Below are 17,405 nucleotides of genomic sequence, written 5' to 3' on the forward strand. Positions count from 1 at the left end.
TGCCAGGAGAACTGGCAAGAGATGCAGGACGTTATGAAGAGCGTATTTTATCGACTTCAACAGATGTCAACACGGTTTTTACGACTAAAAGACCTGAACACAAAATTTGGATTTCTGCTGGACGTCAAAACTCTTCTATCCGACACAGATGTCGATGCAATTCGTCGAAATTGCAAAGATTTTGGAAATTTCTATGACACCGACATCAATGGCCACGAACTTTTCACAGAAATTGGAGATTGCAAAATGCTGCTCAGTAACCGGAATGAAGTTCTACCAGAAACTCCTTTGGATCTTCTTGGTTTTAGTGTTTTATGGAGACGACATATTTCCGAATTTGCGAATTTCACTGCAAATTTTATTAACAATAGCAGTTTCAATTGCAAGCTGTGAGCGGTCGTTCAGCAAATTGAAACTTATTTTGTCGTATTTGCGTGCTTCAATGGGACAAGATCGTCTCAGCGATCTTGCTCTTACTTAGCGTTGAAAGAGAAACATTGGAAAAAACAGATTTTGATTACGTGATTGACCAGTTTGCGACAGTGAAATCAAGAAAAAATTATCTTTTGTAGACTATGTCAACCAGTCTACGACAGTGACTGAGTGAGCCATGTAATATAATTTCTATAAATTTGCTTCTTTAAATACAATGTTTCATTAAAATTAAAATTGTTATTCCTTATTCGATGTAATAGGAAAATGTGATTAAACGGGGCGGGGGGGGCGCCAATTTTATAGTTCATCCCCGGGCGCAAAATATCCTAGCTACGCCTCTGGGTGGCGGCATCTTTAACAGCACATTTTCCTTTACGCGATCTAACCCAAAAAAGCTCTCATCATGGACAGTGTGGTTGTGTTACCAATAAATGGTTGCTGGGTCATGGTTGGCTTGGGATAGCTGGGTTGGTGCGTTAGGGCCACGATCCTTCGTCAAACGCACGTTAGGCGGGCACGTGACGCGATTGTCAGAGCCACGTGACCACCGGACAAGGGATCTTTAATGTAGGGAGGCTCGTATCGAGGGGCCAATCGTAACGCCAGCAACACCGATATTACAAGCGTCACGTGACCACTGGACAAGGGATCTTGGAAGAGGGAGGCCCGGGACAATTGTGACGCCAGAAACGTCGATTACAGAGTCACGTGACCACTGGACTAGGGATCTTGACGAGAGGGAGAACCGTATCGAGGGGTCCAATCGTGACGCCAGCAACGTTGCTATTACAGGGTCCATTGGCGGTACCTTGTGTGTGTGTTGGGAGACATACGAATAAACAGATGCCGTTTTGCAACCACGTCACCAACCCCCCCCCCCCCCCCCTCTGAAAGTCCTTGTTGTGTGTGTGCACGTGGCCGGTGTTGGGAGCCAGAGACCGAGAGTCCTGTCGCAGAGGGAAGCAACAACGAAAACGACGCAGGAGTGCTACCAAAACTTTTATTTCATTAATAATTGAAGATCGCCACCCCCCCCACCCGTGTGTCCTTGATAACGGTCATGGCCAGAAAAGATCAAGGCACAGTGGGCACGGGTCACACACGGAACACATTTTTTTTTTTATATAACGCAGATTGCGATTTGGATATAGTAATGCGATCGAGAGAATGGAAGTACGTCACAGCGCCAGTATGAATAATCAGTGGTTTGTAATACGGCTGGCCTCGGGGTAGCACCGTCGCACACGGCTTTGGGATGCTGTGGAATGCTTCTAGACCAGTGGTTCTTAACATTTACTGCAGCCTTGCACCCTTTTGGTTCTCAATAGAAAAAACATTTATGTTAATAAATACATACGTTTCATGAAACAAGGCAGTTGTATAACAATAGATTTTACCCCTTCTGGTAATACAACAGGTGTTAAGATGTTAAAACACCAAACAGAATCATTTTTCAAGGAATCCTGTCTGCATTAAACCACACATACTTGTGAACATGCAGAGAACATGCTCTGATAATATATGCATCATCTTTAAAACGGATTCGTCCACACCAAGGTAATTAGTACAACGTGGTAGTTGTACCTACGTGCCCTTGCTTAATTTGTTTCGATGATTTACCTTCCGAAAAAAATCTGGCCATCTCTTGCACCCCCAGAAAGGGCATCTCGCACAGGGCGGACCGGCTACATGTCCAATGCTGTGACAACCTCTTCCTGCACACCTCTCATGAGCCGCAGCATCATCGCCAGTGCGTTCTAGAATGCATTTGGAGATTGGAGCGCTGCGTGAACCTCTTCCCACAGTCTTCGCACGCGTGCGGCCGCTCGCCAGTGTGCGTTCTGGAGTGCGTCTCCAAGTTGGAGCGCTGCGTGAACCTCTTGCCGCACTCCTTGCACGTGTGCGGCCTCTCGCCCGTGTGCGTCCGCGAGTGGGCATTCAAGTCGGAGAGCTGCGCGAACGCCTTCCCGCACTCGGCGCACGCGTGCGGTCTCTCACCCGTGTGCGTCCGCGAGTGTCTGATCAGGTAGGTGCGGGCCGCAAATCCCTTGCCGCACTCCCCGCACACGTGCGGCCTCTCGCCCGTGTGCGTCCTCGAGTGAATCTCCAAGCTGGAGCGCTGCGTGAACCTCTTGCCGCACTTGTCGCACATGTGCGGCCTCTCGCCAGTGTGCGTTCTGGAGTGCGTCTCCAAGTTGCAACGCTGCGTGAACTTCTTGCCGCACTCGTCGCACGCGTACGGCCTCTCGCCCGTGTGCGTCCTGGAGTGCAACTCCAATTTGGAGAGCTGGGTGAACCCCTTGTCGCACTCGTCGCACCCGTACGGCCGCTCGCCCGTGTGCGTCCTGGAGTGTATCTTCAATTTGGAGTGCTGGGAGAAGCCCTCGCCACGCTTGTCGCATGCGTGCGGCCTCCCATCTGCCCCCGGGCGCGGCTTCCGCCCGCCCCGTCCCTTGACGTTGGTGTGCAGCGCGGGGCCTTGGAGCGTCGTCCTTCCGGGTTCGTCCACCGTCGCTCTCCTTCGCCTGCCGAGGTCTTCCTGCTCGCGCCACTTGGCGTACGGCAGCATCCCCGTCATTCGTCCTTCGTCTAGCACGGCACGCGTTTTTTTTCGGAATGACCACACGTGCAAAAGCGGAGGAAAGAAAAACACACTCGTCAGTTTTTGCAGGGTGAGGCTCAGGTAACTTTATATATATAACATGATCGCTGCAGTGATGGCACTGAAAAGCACTCTATAGCGGTGATGCTAAACTACTTTTATTTTTGTATTTTACCGGGTAAGACCCCACTAATCTGCTACGTAGTTCTTTTTCAGAAGCGACCTGGCCATCACAAATGGTATCTCAACGAAGTGGCTTATGTGGAAATGCAAGCAGCCAAATACTCTAAACGTGTGACGTTGAAAAACCGGAGGACCCGCATAAAAATCTACACGACCAGGGGGAAAGAGACACCGCAAACGGCAAATATACAGCAGCAGGCGTTAAGGGTTGGGATTGAACCCACGACTTTCTGTATACCAGGCGAGGTAGTTAACATCTCCTCTCCACTGTGCTGTGCTGAAAGTTCACCATGAAGTCGTGTTTATCAGTTACAAACTTTCCGACTTGTATAGACAAAAGCTTTGATTGGGTATACACTAGATAAGAGCTACTTGTGTTTTTGGGGCTGCGTCTTCCTTGAAGTCAGGTAAAGCACCTCCGATTAGCGAGGTCTGCTACATATGGTGCGCACACATTAGCAGATACCGAATGTCCAGTGAGACAACTCATCTGTTGTAAGGGGGAAAGCATGACAGGGACTCCTCTACTTATGAACATTCGACTAACAGACTTTCAGAGATACGAACAAACCTGTCCATAAGTCCAGTTGCCTGTTTGGACCGAGAGTTGTAAGTTCAACCGCCGCGCAATAGATGGTGGTGGTGGCATCTACATCTTCAGAACATCAAGAACCAGTTGCATCTACATTTACAGGAGATCATGCAACTTTTAAAGCCATTCTCCGTGTTTAGTGTACATACCATACAACATGTTTGGAATTGACGGGAGTAAAGTTGGACTTACGAACAAATTGACTTACGAACAGAACTCTAAACCTAACTCGTTCATAAGTAGAGTCCCTATACGCGTCCAGCCACTTCGTTGAGCTATCGTTTGCGATGGCCAGGTTCGCTTATGAAAGACAGCTACACAGCAGCTCAGTGAGCCTTACCTAGTAAATAAAAAATAGTTTGATAGTGTATTACTGTGGGTGTATTGCAGCACTGCTGAGCTATGAACGGTGATACAACAAAAAGACATTACTTTTTTTTTAAGGCGTAATCAAAGTGGGAACTCACCTTGACCAATGTCCTCCGCCAACAATTCCACCTCGATGAAGTTTCGATCTGCAGTGGCCGGACATCCGTGGGAACTCCCCGTCTCCTTTGGCATCAAAGTGGGACCCTCGGCTTTAATGATCTTAGCATCTTGAGCTGTTAATTGATAAATACAATTTAAAAAGTACAAATGTTAATGCTAGATAGGAGATCTAATACAGTTGATCATCGATTATCCAGCTGCCTCCAACGTTATCCAGCTGCAGTCCCGGGCTAATCCGGCGAAACAGGCAAAAGCACGCCAAAAGCTGCAACTAGTCCGGCGATCGGCACCATGTCCGTGACAAAAAAAGTAGCTACGCTTGATTTTAGTGTTAAATATTATATACGGTACATTATACACTGCATACAACTTAGACAATGAAAATACTGCACGTATATACATTACCCCATGATGCAGAGTCTTCGAGATTGGAGTGTTAAGTACAGTACATTAAACAGTAACTTTTTAAAGTCGGATATTTATTTCGTGTCTATTTGTACGTTTATGTATACTAATTTCAATTTAAAATGCATAACACCTACAAACCTTGTCATACAAGAACGTGCAAAATAAAACTATTTTAAGTAAGCTACTCTGTTACTCAGGGTTCCGACCAAGGTCTTGGGTCGACTGCAGCTGGTCCAGAACGCAGCCGGCTGCCAGGATGCTCACGCAAACCTCATTCCGTGACCACGTTACCCAGATAATAAAATCTCTACATTCGCTCGCAAATTAAATTTAGGGTCCAATTTAAAGTGTTGCTGCTAATGTACAAGGGCCTTAAACGGCCTTGTACCATTTTACATTCAACATCCGATTTTACTCGCACGCGCTGTCACGACCTCAACCGATCCGCTAATTTAAATCTGCTCCAAGTGCCGAGAATTTCACTCTCTACCTCGGACGACTGAGCCTTTGCATGAGCCGCGCCAAGACTACCGAACGCCCTGCCACCCGTGGTCAGACAGGCGAGGTCACTCAACCTTGTTTAGGTCTTCTCTAAAAACTCAGACCTGTTTCGCCTGACCTACACTTCCCATGTATGAGCCAGTGGACTCTGGACTTAACACTATTTATATTTCCTAACTTAGTGCACGGCGCACTGAGATCCTTGAATGAATTGTGCCTTATAATCGTCAACTATTACTATTATTAAATAATAATTTAGTGATTATCCAGCGCCCCCTCCCCCCGAAGCCGCCGGATAATCGATGATCTCCTGTACTTACAAGAATGATGCTGCTTTTTTTACTTTACCACTTACTTTTGAAAATAATGTTTGAGTCTCGTAAAATTCTAGTTTATTTCGCGTTGAAGCCAGGCGAGACCCCAATGACACCAGGATGTGATGCCGGGGGATCACAAAATTGTGGTCTCATTGGGCTTTCAATTCAAATGGAATCGGCAGTTGATTTCATTCACGGCGGCCGTGTTAAAAGTGGTGCGTGCCGGCAAGACCATCGTTTCTAGATTTCATGTTTTCGCTACAGTAATTTTGCTGTGGCGGTTCCACCAGAAGACGGAGGCTTGTGCTGCTTCCGAAACGTCGTGATTTAATTTGCTTGTTTTCATTTTAATTTATTTTATACCTACGTGACTTTACTGAAAAAAAAACTAAAAGTAAAGACCATTGTTAATTTTTGGGTTAAAATAAAAAAAATAGTTGATACATTTTTTATGAAAATACAAATTCAGAACTGGGTTGTTTCTAGTTTGCCAATCAGGCCCCAAAATGAGCTTTCATGTAGCTCTTCTTTAGATCACAAATGATAGCTCAACCATCATCGTGTGGAAATTTATAGCAGAAGCCAAATAACTCTGAACGAGTGACGTTGATTCTAAATGTGGTGGGGGGGGGGGGAAACTGGAGGGATCCGGAGAAAAATCCACGCGACCAACACGGAGAAAGATGCAAATTCCAAATATACAGCAGCAGCAGGCATCGTCAGGGTCGGAATGGAACCCACGACCGGCACACCAGGCGAGGTAGTTAAAATATCATAGCCACGGTGATGATGATGAAATAGAGAAACGCAGACTCCAATTATACACCAGGCATCGTCAGGGCTCAGGATCAAACCCACGACCTCCTGCATACCAGGCGAGGTAGTTAACATCTCCTAGCCACCGTGATGATGATTATGATGATGAAATAGAGAGACGCAAACTCCAATTATACACCAGGCACTGTTAGGTGTCAGGATGAAACCCACGACCTCCTGCATACCAGGCGAGGTAGTTAACATCTCCTAGCCACCGTGATGATGATTATGATGATGAAATAGAGAGACGCAAACTCCAATTATACACCAATCATTGTCAGGAGTCAGGATGAAACCCACGACCTCCTGCATACCAGGCGAGGTAGTTAACATCTCCTAGCCACCGTGGTGATGATGAAATAGAGAGATGCAAACTCCAATTATACACCAATCATTGTCAGGAGTCAGGATGAAACCCACGACCTCCTGCATACCAGGCGAGGTAGTTAACATCTCCTAGCCACCGTGGTGATGATGAAATAGAGAGACGCAAACTCCAATTATACACCAGGCATCGTTAGGTGTCAGGATGAAACCCACGACCTCCTGCATACCAGGCGAGGTAGTTAACATCTCCTAGCCACCGTGGTGATGATGAAATAGAGAGACACAGACTCCAATTATACACCAGGCATCGTCAGGTGTCAGGATGAAACCCACGACCTCCTGCATACCAGGCGAGGTAGTTAACATCTCCTAGCCACCGTAGTGATGATGAAATAGAGAGACGCAAACTCCAATTATACACCAGGCATCGTTAGATGTCAGGATGAAACCCACGACCTCCTGCATACCAGGCGAGGTAGTTAACATCTCCTAGCCATCGTGGTGATGATGAAATAGAGAGACGCAAACTCCAATTATACACCAGGCATCGTTAGATGTCAGGATGAAACCCACGACCTCTTGCATACCAGGCGAGGTAGTTAACGTCTCCTCGCCACCGTGGCTGAGACACACACGCACAGCCAGATCCGCCGATCTCACCGTCATCGACGTCCTCCTCTTCATATTTCACCATCAAATTTGACCACATCTCGAGGCCGAAGATGTCTTCTTCATTTTCCTGCTTCACGAAAGGCAACTCGGGATGTGAAGCCATCTGTGGGGAGCACACAACAACGACGACAACAACAAACATCTCAACGTTACATTAGATGTGAGCAAGTACACAGCAAAAACAAATTACCTGCATACCCAGGGCTGTACATGTGAATTCACGTCTTGTGACAACAGTGAACACGGTGCGAGAGAGTGAATGGCAGTGTGAATTCATGTCTTGTGACAAAGGTGAGCGCAATGCGAGAGAGTGAATGTCAGTGTGAATGTGAATTCACGTCTTGTGACAACGGTGAACACGGTGCGAGAGTGAATCGCGGTGTCAATTCACCTGCTGTAACAGTGAACGGCGCGAGAGTGAATCGCAGTGCGAGAGTGAATCGCGATGTGAATGTGAATTCATCTCTTCTAACCAGTGAGAATGAATCGCAGTGTCGATGTGAATTCAACTCTTCTAACAAGTGAGAGTGAATCGCGGTGCCAATGTGAATTCAACTTTCGTAACAATGAACAGGGTGAGAGAGAGAGACACACACAGAGAGAGAGCGAGTGAATGGCGGTGTGAGTGTGAATTCACCTCGCGTCTTCAGTGAATTTCACCACCAAACTGCCGGACGCTCCAACCCAGCAGCAGAGCGGCGAGATGCGGGACAAGACGACAAGATGCGGGACAAGACGGTGAGATGCGGGACAAGACGGCGAGATGCGGGACAAGACGACGAGATGCGGGACAAGACGAATCTGAAGACGCCGTGGTGGAGGTAGCGGCGGTTGCCAATTCCTCAATCCCATCGGGCCAGCGGTTCTTATTAACATTCGCTGCAGTCTTGCACCCCTTCGGTTTTTAATTGTAACAAAAAAATAATAATGTACAATTTTGGCTTTCGTGACTGCAGGGATTAATATTCTTGGTTCTTTCGGTAAAGTCACGTAGAAGGGAAATCATAATAAAATAATAAAAATATTAGACAATAAAAATTCTCACGACGTTTCGACTGCAACACAAGCAATCATCATCAGGTGTGAAATCCACGGCAAGAAAATTAGAAAAAAGGTGAAACGTCGTGAGAACGGTTTTATTAACAACTTAGTTTAACTCACGGTCGAGAAGTGCGTAAATGGCCCCTGCTTCTTGTGCGAGCTGATTCCACAGTTTAGGGACCGCGGCGTTTTTGACCTACACACAAATATATATAAATAATAAGACGTCCATACAAAATGTAAATTGCTTTAAAGTAGCGAATTAATTTATTTTGATGCAGGCATGCATTGTCACCGGATCTGAGTACGTGTGCAAAATGTGTAATTGATTGGACAACGGGAAGTGGACGAAATTTTGATTACAAGATTTGACCATGACAAACAGAGGAATCAAGTTAAGTAAAAACGTTGAAGAAAAAAGAATCTCTGGCATATCTCGCCCTGCCAGGGGGAGGTGCAACCCAAGTTCAGAGCCACTGCACAAGGTGCAACACAAATGGAACCGACTTTAATAATAAGTCATGATACAAAAAAAATACAACAGTCATGAGAATTGACTTTAAAAAAAATAAGTCATGAGAATTAACTTTTGCGAAGTGTGCGCATTTCATCCGTAGATCGCACCACCAACGCGCCACCGCGCATGGAAAGCATTGGATAGACAGTGCCTGCAGGTCACACGGCTCCAGCTATTGGGCGATACGGCGTCAATTTATCCCCTCACTCACCCACTCACTCAACCACTCACCTACTCACTTGCTCACTGAACCACTCATCCACTCATCCACCCCACTTACTCACCCACCCACTCACTCAATCACCCACTCACGCACCCACTGATTTGCTCATTCAACCACTCACCCACCCCACCTACTCACCCACTCACTTGCTCATTCAACCACTCGCTTGGTCACTGACCCACTCACACATCAACTCACCCACCCCACCTACTCACCCAATCACTTGCTCATTCACTCACTTGCTCACTGAACCACTGACCCACTCACTCATCAACTCACGCACGCCACCTACTCACCCACTCACTGGCTAATTCAACCATTCACTTGCTCAATGAAACACTGACCCACTCACTCATCAACTCACCCGCCCCACCTACTCACCCACTCACTTTCTCACTCAACCACTGACCCACTCACTCATCAACTCACCCACGCCACCTACTCACCCACTCACTGGCTCATTCAACCATTCACTTGCTCACTCAACCACTGACCCACTCAGGACTAGGGGATGAAGGCCAGACGGGATTTAAAATAGCTCCGAATGACTCTGGTAGTCTTCTTAGCAGAACGTTCCCTAGAATAGGCCTCAAACCCAAAGATGCAAACTTATGAACACCAGAATCCTTACTCCAACCCACATTTGCCTTGCACACTCAAGTGAATCTGGTTACCATCCAGGGTACTTGAGTCCCGTCAGTCTTACTAGGTAGGACCTGAGCTCCGGGTCATATAAACTAAACTATATTTTTTATGAGAATAGGTTTTTCCCTTTTTTCTGGCAACAGAACAGTTGTGTTAAGATGTTAAAACACCAAACTGAAACCTTTTACAAGGAATCATGTCTGCATTAACCACAATACTTGTGGTCAGAATGCAAACAAAAAACATACTTTAATAGTATGATGCATTTTTTTCTATTTTACCAGGTAAGGCCCCACTGAGCTATGTAATTCTTTTTCAGAAGCAAGCCTGCCTATCGTAAATGGCAGCTAAACGAAGTAGCTGATCGTAATCATGGACATGTATAGCAGCAGCCAAATACTCACGACCTCCTGTATACCAGGCGAGGTAGTTAACATCTCATAGCCACCGCAGCTCATGTCGTGTTCGTAAATTCCTATGATCACTGTTACATTGTTTTTATAGCTTTATTTTGGTGATTTTGAAAACGTTTTGGTTTAGCCATGTTTGTTTGTTGTAGTACAGAGTTAGCCTGATAACTTTAATCTACATTGTCTTATGGTTGTTATTGTTTGACTTGCATCCCACTGGGATTTTTGCACACAGCGTTGAAATGCGGTGTTTTTTCTGGAAGACTTTGCTGTTTTTCCCAGGATTTTTCTGTTTACGTATAGTCACTTTTGAGATGTTTCCTGTTCATGTTTTTGTTTTGTTGCGGTTGCACCCGAGTCAAGAGTCGCATGGCTCACAGGGTTACACCTAATACATGAAACTGAAATTTAAAGAAAGATCCTGGGGTGGGCTCGGAGAAGTCTCTGATATTAATTGGAAGGGAGAATGGTCAAAATCCTTTCCTTGACTTTCCCTCCTTAACCACTCTCACGTGTCACCGTAAGACAGACCTGTTCTTCAACTGAGGACGGCTGCTTGCGTTGTGGCCGAAACATCGTGAGAATTATTTTATTATGTTTTTTTTAATTTCCATTCTACGTGACTTTACCGAAAGAACCAAGAAGATGAATCCCTGCAGTCACGAAAGCTTTAAATCGAAACCCTAACAGAATGTTGGGGCAAGTGCCGCTAGCGAGCACCTATGAAGGCCGGCACGGCACACGAGAGGGTGGGTGGCCAGCACCACGCCCGGCCGCCTTCGTCTCCCCAGTGGCGATGTTTACACACCGCACCACGTAACTCATTTGAGGCTGAATCGACCTAGGGGAGGCCCAATACAGGTTCAAATATTCGGGTCGGTGGGTTTCTTAGCGCAGCGCGCTAACCGCTACACCACCGCTCCCCTGTCACCATAACTGCACCACCACCACTTTAAATAACCCCACTACTATTCCTTCAAATTTTCTTGCTGTGGTTTTCACACCTGATGATGATGATTGCTTGTGTTGCAATCGAAACGTCGTGAGGATTTAATCGTTTTATTATTAAATTATTTTCCTTCTACGTGACTTTACCAAAAGAACCAAGAATATGAATCCCTGCAGTCACGAAAGCTTTAAATCGAAATTTAAACCCCACTACTCTTTCTTATCTCAACCACCATCATCATCATCATCTTCCGTACAATTTTACATTTTCTGTAAAGCGCCTTGGAAACAGGAGTCAAGTCCCTAAACCGCTGCAGAACAGGCCATGGCAGATGTCATCACCTCCTTCGTCGTCAGTTCAACACGTGGCAGTAAGTAGTTAGACTTTCGCGAACAATATTATTGATAATAAAGATATTTATTTTGTTGGGTTAGATCGCGTAACTATACATGTGCCGTCAACCCACGTGGAGCGTGCAGAACACTGCGTTATAAAATGTATTAAGGGGCCGTCCATAAATGACGTCACGCACCTGGGGGGGGTCAGACATTTGTGACGATGAGTGACGAAAGGGGGGGTTTAAGAAATGTGAGGTCACTTAAAAAAAATATAGACAACACCTTCTACTTAATTAAATAGACTTTTCAATAAATGTTTTCTCTTACAACATCAGAGTGCAGCGCCACATTAAATACGCACTAAAATGACAATAGTTTAAAGCAATTTTAAGCATGTTTTATTATTTTTGTGGGGGGGGGGGGGCAGAGCTTTGTGACGTCATATTTGAGGGGGGGGTCTGACTTTGTGACGCCGTGTGACGAAGGGGGGGGGGTCAAAAATCGTCCAAAATCGCGTGACGTCATTTATGGACGGCCCCTAATATAGTAGCAAGGTCGTCCTTCAGTTTTCGTCTCAATAAAAGGAGCAGTCTCCCCGTTACTTTTTTTTGTTATCAACCCTCGCACAACTTCTCACGAGCGTGCCTTCGAGAATGCACACCTGTAGGTAGAACGTTTTGCAGAGACCCCTTCCCACCCTACGTACACGCGCGCGAATTTTGACGAGCGTGCGTGCCCGCGTGCCTCTCGAGATCGGACCGCTGAGCGAAGGTCCTCCCGCAGTCCCCGCACACGTGCGGCTTCTCGCCCGTGTGCGTCCTCGAGTGTTTCTTCAAAGTGGAAGAATATGAAAATTCCTTCCCGCACTCCTCGCACACGTACGACTTCACGCCCGTGTGCGTCCTAGAGTGCGTACTCAAAGCGCAGCGCTGCGAAAACCCCTTCCCGCACTCGGCGCACACGTGCGGCTTGGCGCCCGTGTGCGTCCTGGAGTGCTTGTTTAAATCGGTGCGCGCTACAAACCCCTTGCCGCACTCCTTGCACACGTGCGGCCTCTCGCCCGTGTGCGTCCTCGAGTGAGTCACCAAATGGGAGCGGTTGGAGAACCTCTTCCCGCACTCGTCGCACGCGTACGGCCTCTCGCCCGTGTGCGTCCTCGAGTGAATTTCTAAATGGGAACGCTTCGAAAACCCCTTCCCGCACTCGTCGCAGGCGTGCGGCCTTTCGCCCGTGTGCGTCCTCAGATGCGTCTTTAAATCCGACGATTTCAAAAAGCCCTTCCCGCACTCTTTGCACGCGTGCGGCTTCTCGCCGGTGTGCGTCCGCGCGTGCTTGTTTAACTCGGCGCGCGCCGTGAACCGCTTCCCGCACTCGGCGCAAGCGTGCGGCTTCTCCCCGGTGTGAGCCCTGCGGTGCATCTCCAGGCTGTAACTCTGCGTGAACCCCTTTCCACACTCCTGGCACGCGAACGGCCTCTCGCCCGTGTGCGTCCTCGAGTGCTTGTCCAGCTGGGAGAAGTGCGAGAACCGCTTGCCGCACTCGGCGCACGCGTGCGGCTTCTCGCCCGTGTGCTCACGGCAGTGCGTCGCCAGGTTGGAGCGCTGCGCGAACGCTTTGCCGCACTCGCCGCACGCGAACGGCTTCTCGCCCGTGTGCGTCCGCGAGTGAGTCTTCAAAATGCAGAGCTGCACGAAGCCCTTCCCGCACTGCTTGCACACGTGCGGCTTCTCGCCGCTAGCGTTCGTCACTTTGTGGCGGCCCGACTTAGCCGCCGGCGCGGGAGCCTTCCGAGGCGCTCCGCCGGGGCACGGCTTCTTCCTGCTGCGCTCCTTCCCGTCCCCGACCTTCTTCCCGCAGCGCGCGCAGCGTCGCAGCGTCTGGCCGACGACGACGCGTCGTTTCCCTCGGCCCGACCTCGTCGTCGGTCGCCCGCCGAGGCCCCTCCCGCAGTCTGCGCACAGCAGCTCCGGCGCGCGTCCCTCGTCTGCCGCCCGGTGTCAAACACAACGAGGGTGTTCAAGGTTCAAGGTATAGCGGCAACGAAGCATGTCAAGTGGATTGTGGTATGGCTCCCGATTTTTTTTTTTAAAAACGTCGCTGCGGTGACGTCAACGGATGACTACAGTCGGTGGAGCTGCCAAAAGTAAGCATAAATTAAGGGCAGGCCAAAAGACAGATGAATCCTTGGCTTGGTATTTGCTAGATGAGAGCTATTTGTGTTTTTGGCAGAATCTTCCATTTAACCATTTCTCCGTTTCGATGTTGTCTGCAATTTGCGGGGTGGGTGGGTGTCCCGTGCACTGCCGAATCTTGGTACGTGCGAGCGGCTCAGCGTTAATTTTATTGAGCGGCGTAGTAGCAGCAGCAGCAGCAGCGCCGTTATTTTTATAAAGACGTCGTAACTCACCGCAGAGAACCGTAGCGACATGACCGCCGCAACTCTCCGATAGCCGGCGGCAAAACTGTGCCAAACGACCCTCCCGCGTGGCCTTGTGGTGGGAACCTCAGTGTACCGATAAAATTATTTGATTTGTTTTTCTTACGGTTTCGTTTTGATGATGTACACACGTACGTCATCGGAACGGGAAAAGGTGAATACATCCGCGCAGAGTTTTTCAACCGAATTCTCTAGCTTGACGACATACAAGTGCATGCTGGGGGATAACGTTACGCCAGACGTCATAGTGTCACGTGCACATACACGGTGGATGGCACTGGTGGTCACGTGATGTAACGATCCTGACCTTGACGACGCCTGCTGTATATTTGTTCTTTGCATGTTTGAAGTTTGCAAGTTAACTACGTCGCCTGGTATACAGGAGGTCGTGTGTTCGATCCCGACCCCGTAGCCTTCTGTATATTTGGAGTTTGCGTCTCTCTCTCTCTCCCCCCCGAGGTCGTGTGGATTTTTCTCTGGGTCCTCCAGTTTTTCCCTCCACATTTAGAATCAACATCACGCGTTTAGCGCATTCAGCTGCTCTAAACTTTCACGCGATATGCCACTTCATTGAGCTATCATTTGCGATAGCCACGTCGCTTATGAAAAAGAAGCTAACACCTCAGTGGGCCCTAACCCGGTTGAATAAAAATAGTTACATAGTTTTATAGATTATTACTTTGGGTGTATTGCAGCACCACTGAGCTATGATTGGTGATACAAGAAGACATTACCTTTTTTATATTATCCGTGATCAAAGTGGGAACTCACCTTGACCGATGTCCTCCTCTGACAATTCCACCTCGATGAAGTTCCGGTCTGCGGTGGCCGGGTATCCTTCGTGGCAGCTCCCCATCTCCTCCGGCATCTCAACAACTCCTTCAGCTTTAACGAGGTTCACGTGCCAAGCTGGAGTTTAGAAAACATCGCCGTCGCTCAATGGTGGGAGATCCAACGCAGATGCAAACGACGCCGTCCAAAAAATCAACGACTTTGAGTGTTTCGACCGCTCGACACGAATAACAACAATGTTTCTTTTGCCTGGTGAACCGGTTTGAGTCTGATAAGCTCAATTTGTTTTGGTTAAGCGGGTGAGACCTCAAGAGAACATCGCCGTCGTTCAATGGCGGGAGATCCAACGCAGATGCAAACGACGCCGTCCAAAAAAATCAACGGTTTTGAGTGTTTCGACCGCTCGACACGAATAACAACAATGTTTCCTTTTCCTGGTGAACCGGTTTGAGTCTTATAAGTTCAATTTGTTTTGGTTAAGCGGGTAAGACCTCAAGAGAGGTGAGGGTGACTCTCATATGCACGAGTTCTCCGGGTAACCAAAAAAACAACGGAACGAGGAATCAGCATGTCCTTAAGACGCGACTGCCAGTCCATCCCTTCCTCCCAGCCAGCCAGCCAGCAAAACTTTTATAAAAAACTAAACTTTTTTTTAGCCAGATAAGGCCCCACGGAGCTGCTGCGTATCTCTTTTTCAGAAGCGACCTGGCTATCACAAATGATAGCTCAACGAAGTGGCTTATCATGTGGACATTTACAACAGCCGGATTTTCTGAACACGTGACGTTGATTCCTAAGTGTGGAGGGAAAAACCGGAGGGACCCGGTGAAAAATCCACGCGACTACGGGGGGAGAGAGACACGCAAACTCCAAATATACAACGGGCATTGTCAGGGGTCGGGATCGAACCCACAACCTCCTTCATACCAGGCGAGGTAATTAACATCAAACTTCAAACATGCAAACTCCAAAAATACCGAAGGCATCGTCAGGGTTGGGATAGAACCTATGGCCTCCTGCATACCAGGCGAGGTAATTAACATCAAACTCCAAACATGCAAACTCCAAATATACCGAAGGCATCGTCAGGGTTGGGATAGAACCTATGGCCTCCTGCATACCAGGCGAGGTAGTTCGTATGCAAACTCCAAATATACAGAAGGCATTGTCAGGGGTCGGGATCGAACCCACAACCTCCTGCATACCAGGCGAGATAGTTAACATCTCCAACGTGGCCAAGACACACACACATCCAGATCCGCTGATCTTACCAGCATCGGCGTCCTCTTCATATTTGACTGTCAAAGCTGGCAACGTCCCAAAACTCAAATCATCTTCATTTTCTTGTTTGATGAATGTTAACGCCATTGATTCCACGTGAGAGGCCATCTGAGAAGCGAAAGTAACGCGTTTCGACGTGACATGCGTGGACATGCGGGAGAGTGAATCACAACGTGAATGTGACTTCACCTCTCGTAACGGTGAAGATGGTGCAAGAGAGTGAATCGCAGCGTGAATGTGAATTCACCTCTTCTAACAACAGTGGACACGGTGCGAAAGTGAATTGCAACATGAATCCACCTCTCGTAACGGTGAACACGGTGCGAGAGTGAATCACAACGTGAATATGAATTAACCTCTTGTAACAACGGTGGACACGATACAAGAGAGTGAATCACAACGTGAATGTGAATTCGCCTCGTAACAGTGGACACGGTGTGAGTGAATCAGTGTGATGTGAATTCGCCTCTTCTAACAACAGTGAACACGGTGCGAGAGTGTGAATCACAACGTGAATGTGAATTCACCTCGCGTCTTGAGCGAATTTCACCTCCACCTACGAAGCTCCACGCATCAGCAGCTTGCAGCGACGAGATGCGGCACAAGACGACGCTCGAATAGCAGCACAAGACGGCACGATGCTGAACAAGACGACGCACTGGGAACGAGATCTCGTCCCGAATGTAATCCTCATCTGCATCTCAGAAGAGGATGAGGATTGCATTTTTTTTTTAGCCTGGATAGATGAGGATGATGAGCTGCCAACTTCGTTGAGGGACTATCGTTTGTGATAGGTTTGCTTCTGGAAAAAAAAAAGAAATCTGTATCGCAGCTTAGTTGGCGCCTTACATGGACAAATAAAAAAGTTTATAATAGAGGTTTTCTTTTTTTGGATTAGATCACGTAAATATATGAATGTGTCGGGTGGTGGCGGCATCACCCGACACAGCCAACTAGTAATGGTTGTCACGTATACAGAACGTGCTAATTCGTCATTAGTACAGCACTCGTGTATAGTGTAGTGTATAGTGTAGTGTCTAGTGTAGTATACTAGTACAGCACTAGTGTATAGTGTAGTGTATAGAGTAGTGTATAGTGTTGTGTATGGTGTAGTGTATATTGTAGTGTATGGTGTAGTGTATAGTGTAGTATACTAGTACATCACTAGTGTACAGTGTAGTATATAGTATAGTGTATGGTGTAGTGTATAGTGTAGTGTATCGCGTAGTGTATGGTGTAGTGTATAGTGTAGTATACTAGTACAGCACTAGTGTATAGTCTAGTGTATAGTGTAGTATATAATGTAGTGTATAGTGTAGTGTATGGTGTAGTATACTAGTACAGCACTAGTGTATAGTGTAGTATATAATGTAGTGTATAGTGTAGTGTATAGTGTAGTGTATGGTGTAGTATACTAGTACAGCACTAGT

The 17,405-nt window shown here is 47.5% G+C and overlaps 1 protein-coding gene across 1 annotated transcript; it reads right to left on the bottom strand.

Annotated features, from left to right (window-relative positions):
- Positions 1-1,421: 1,421 nt before the first annotated feature.
- On the bottom strand, positions 1,422-16,495 carry LOC144735564 (uncharacterized). Its single transcript, XM_078618006.1, has 4 exons — positions 15,966-16,495; positions 14,674-14,811; positions 12,206-13,449; positions 1,422-2,791 (listed from the first exon to the last, which is right to left on the bottom strand). The coding sequence occupies exons 1-4, from the start codon at positions 16,126-16,128 to the stop codon at positions 2,177-2,179; spliced, it is 2,160 nt and encodes a 719-aa protein (XP_078474132.1). The 5' UTR covers positions 16,129-16,495; the 3' UTR covers positions 1,422-2,176.
- Between the last annotated feature and the right edge of the window lie 910 nt (positions 16,496-17,405).

The sequence above is a fragment of the Lampetra planeri genome, chromosome 55, assembly GCF_965212315.1.
Source record: "Lampetra planeri chromosome 55, kcLamPlan1.2.h2, whole genome shotgun sequence".
NCBI lineage: Eukaryota > Metazoa > Chordata > Hyperoartia > Petromyzontiformes > Petromyzontidae > Lampetra > Lampetra planeri.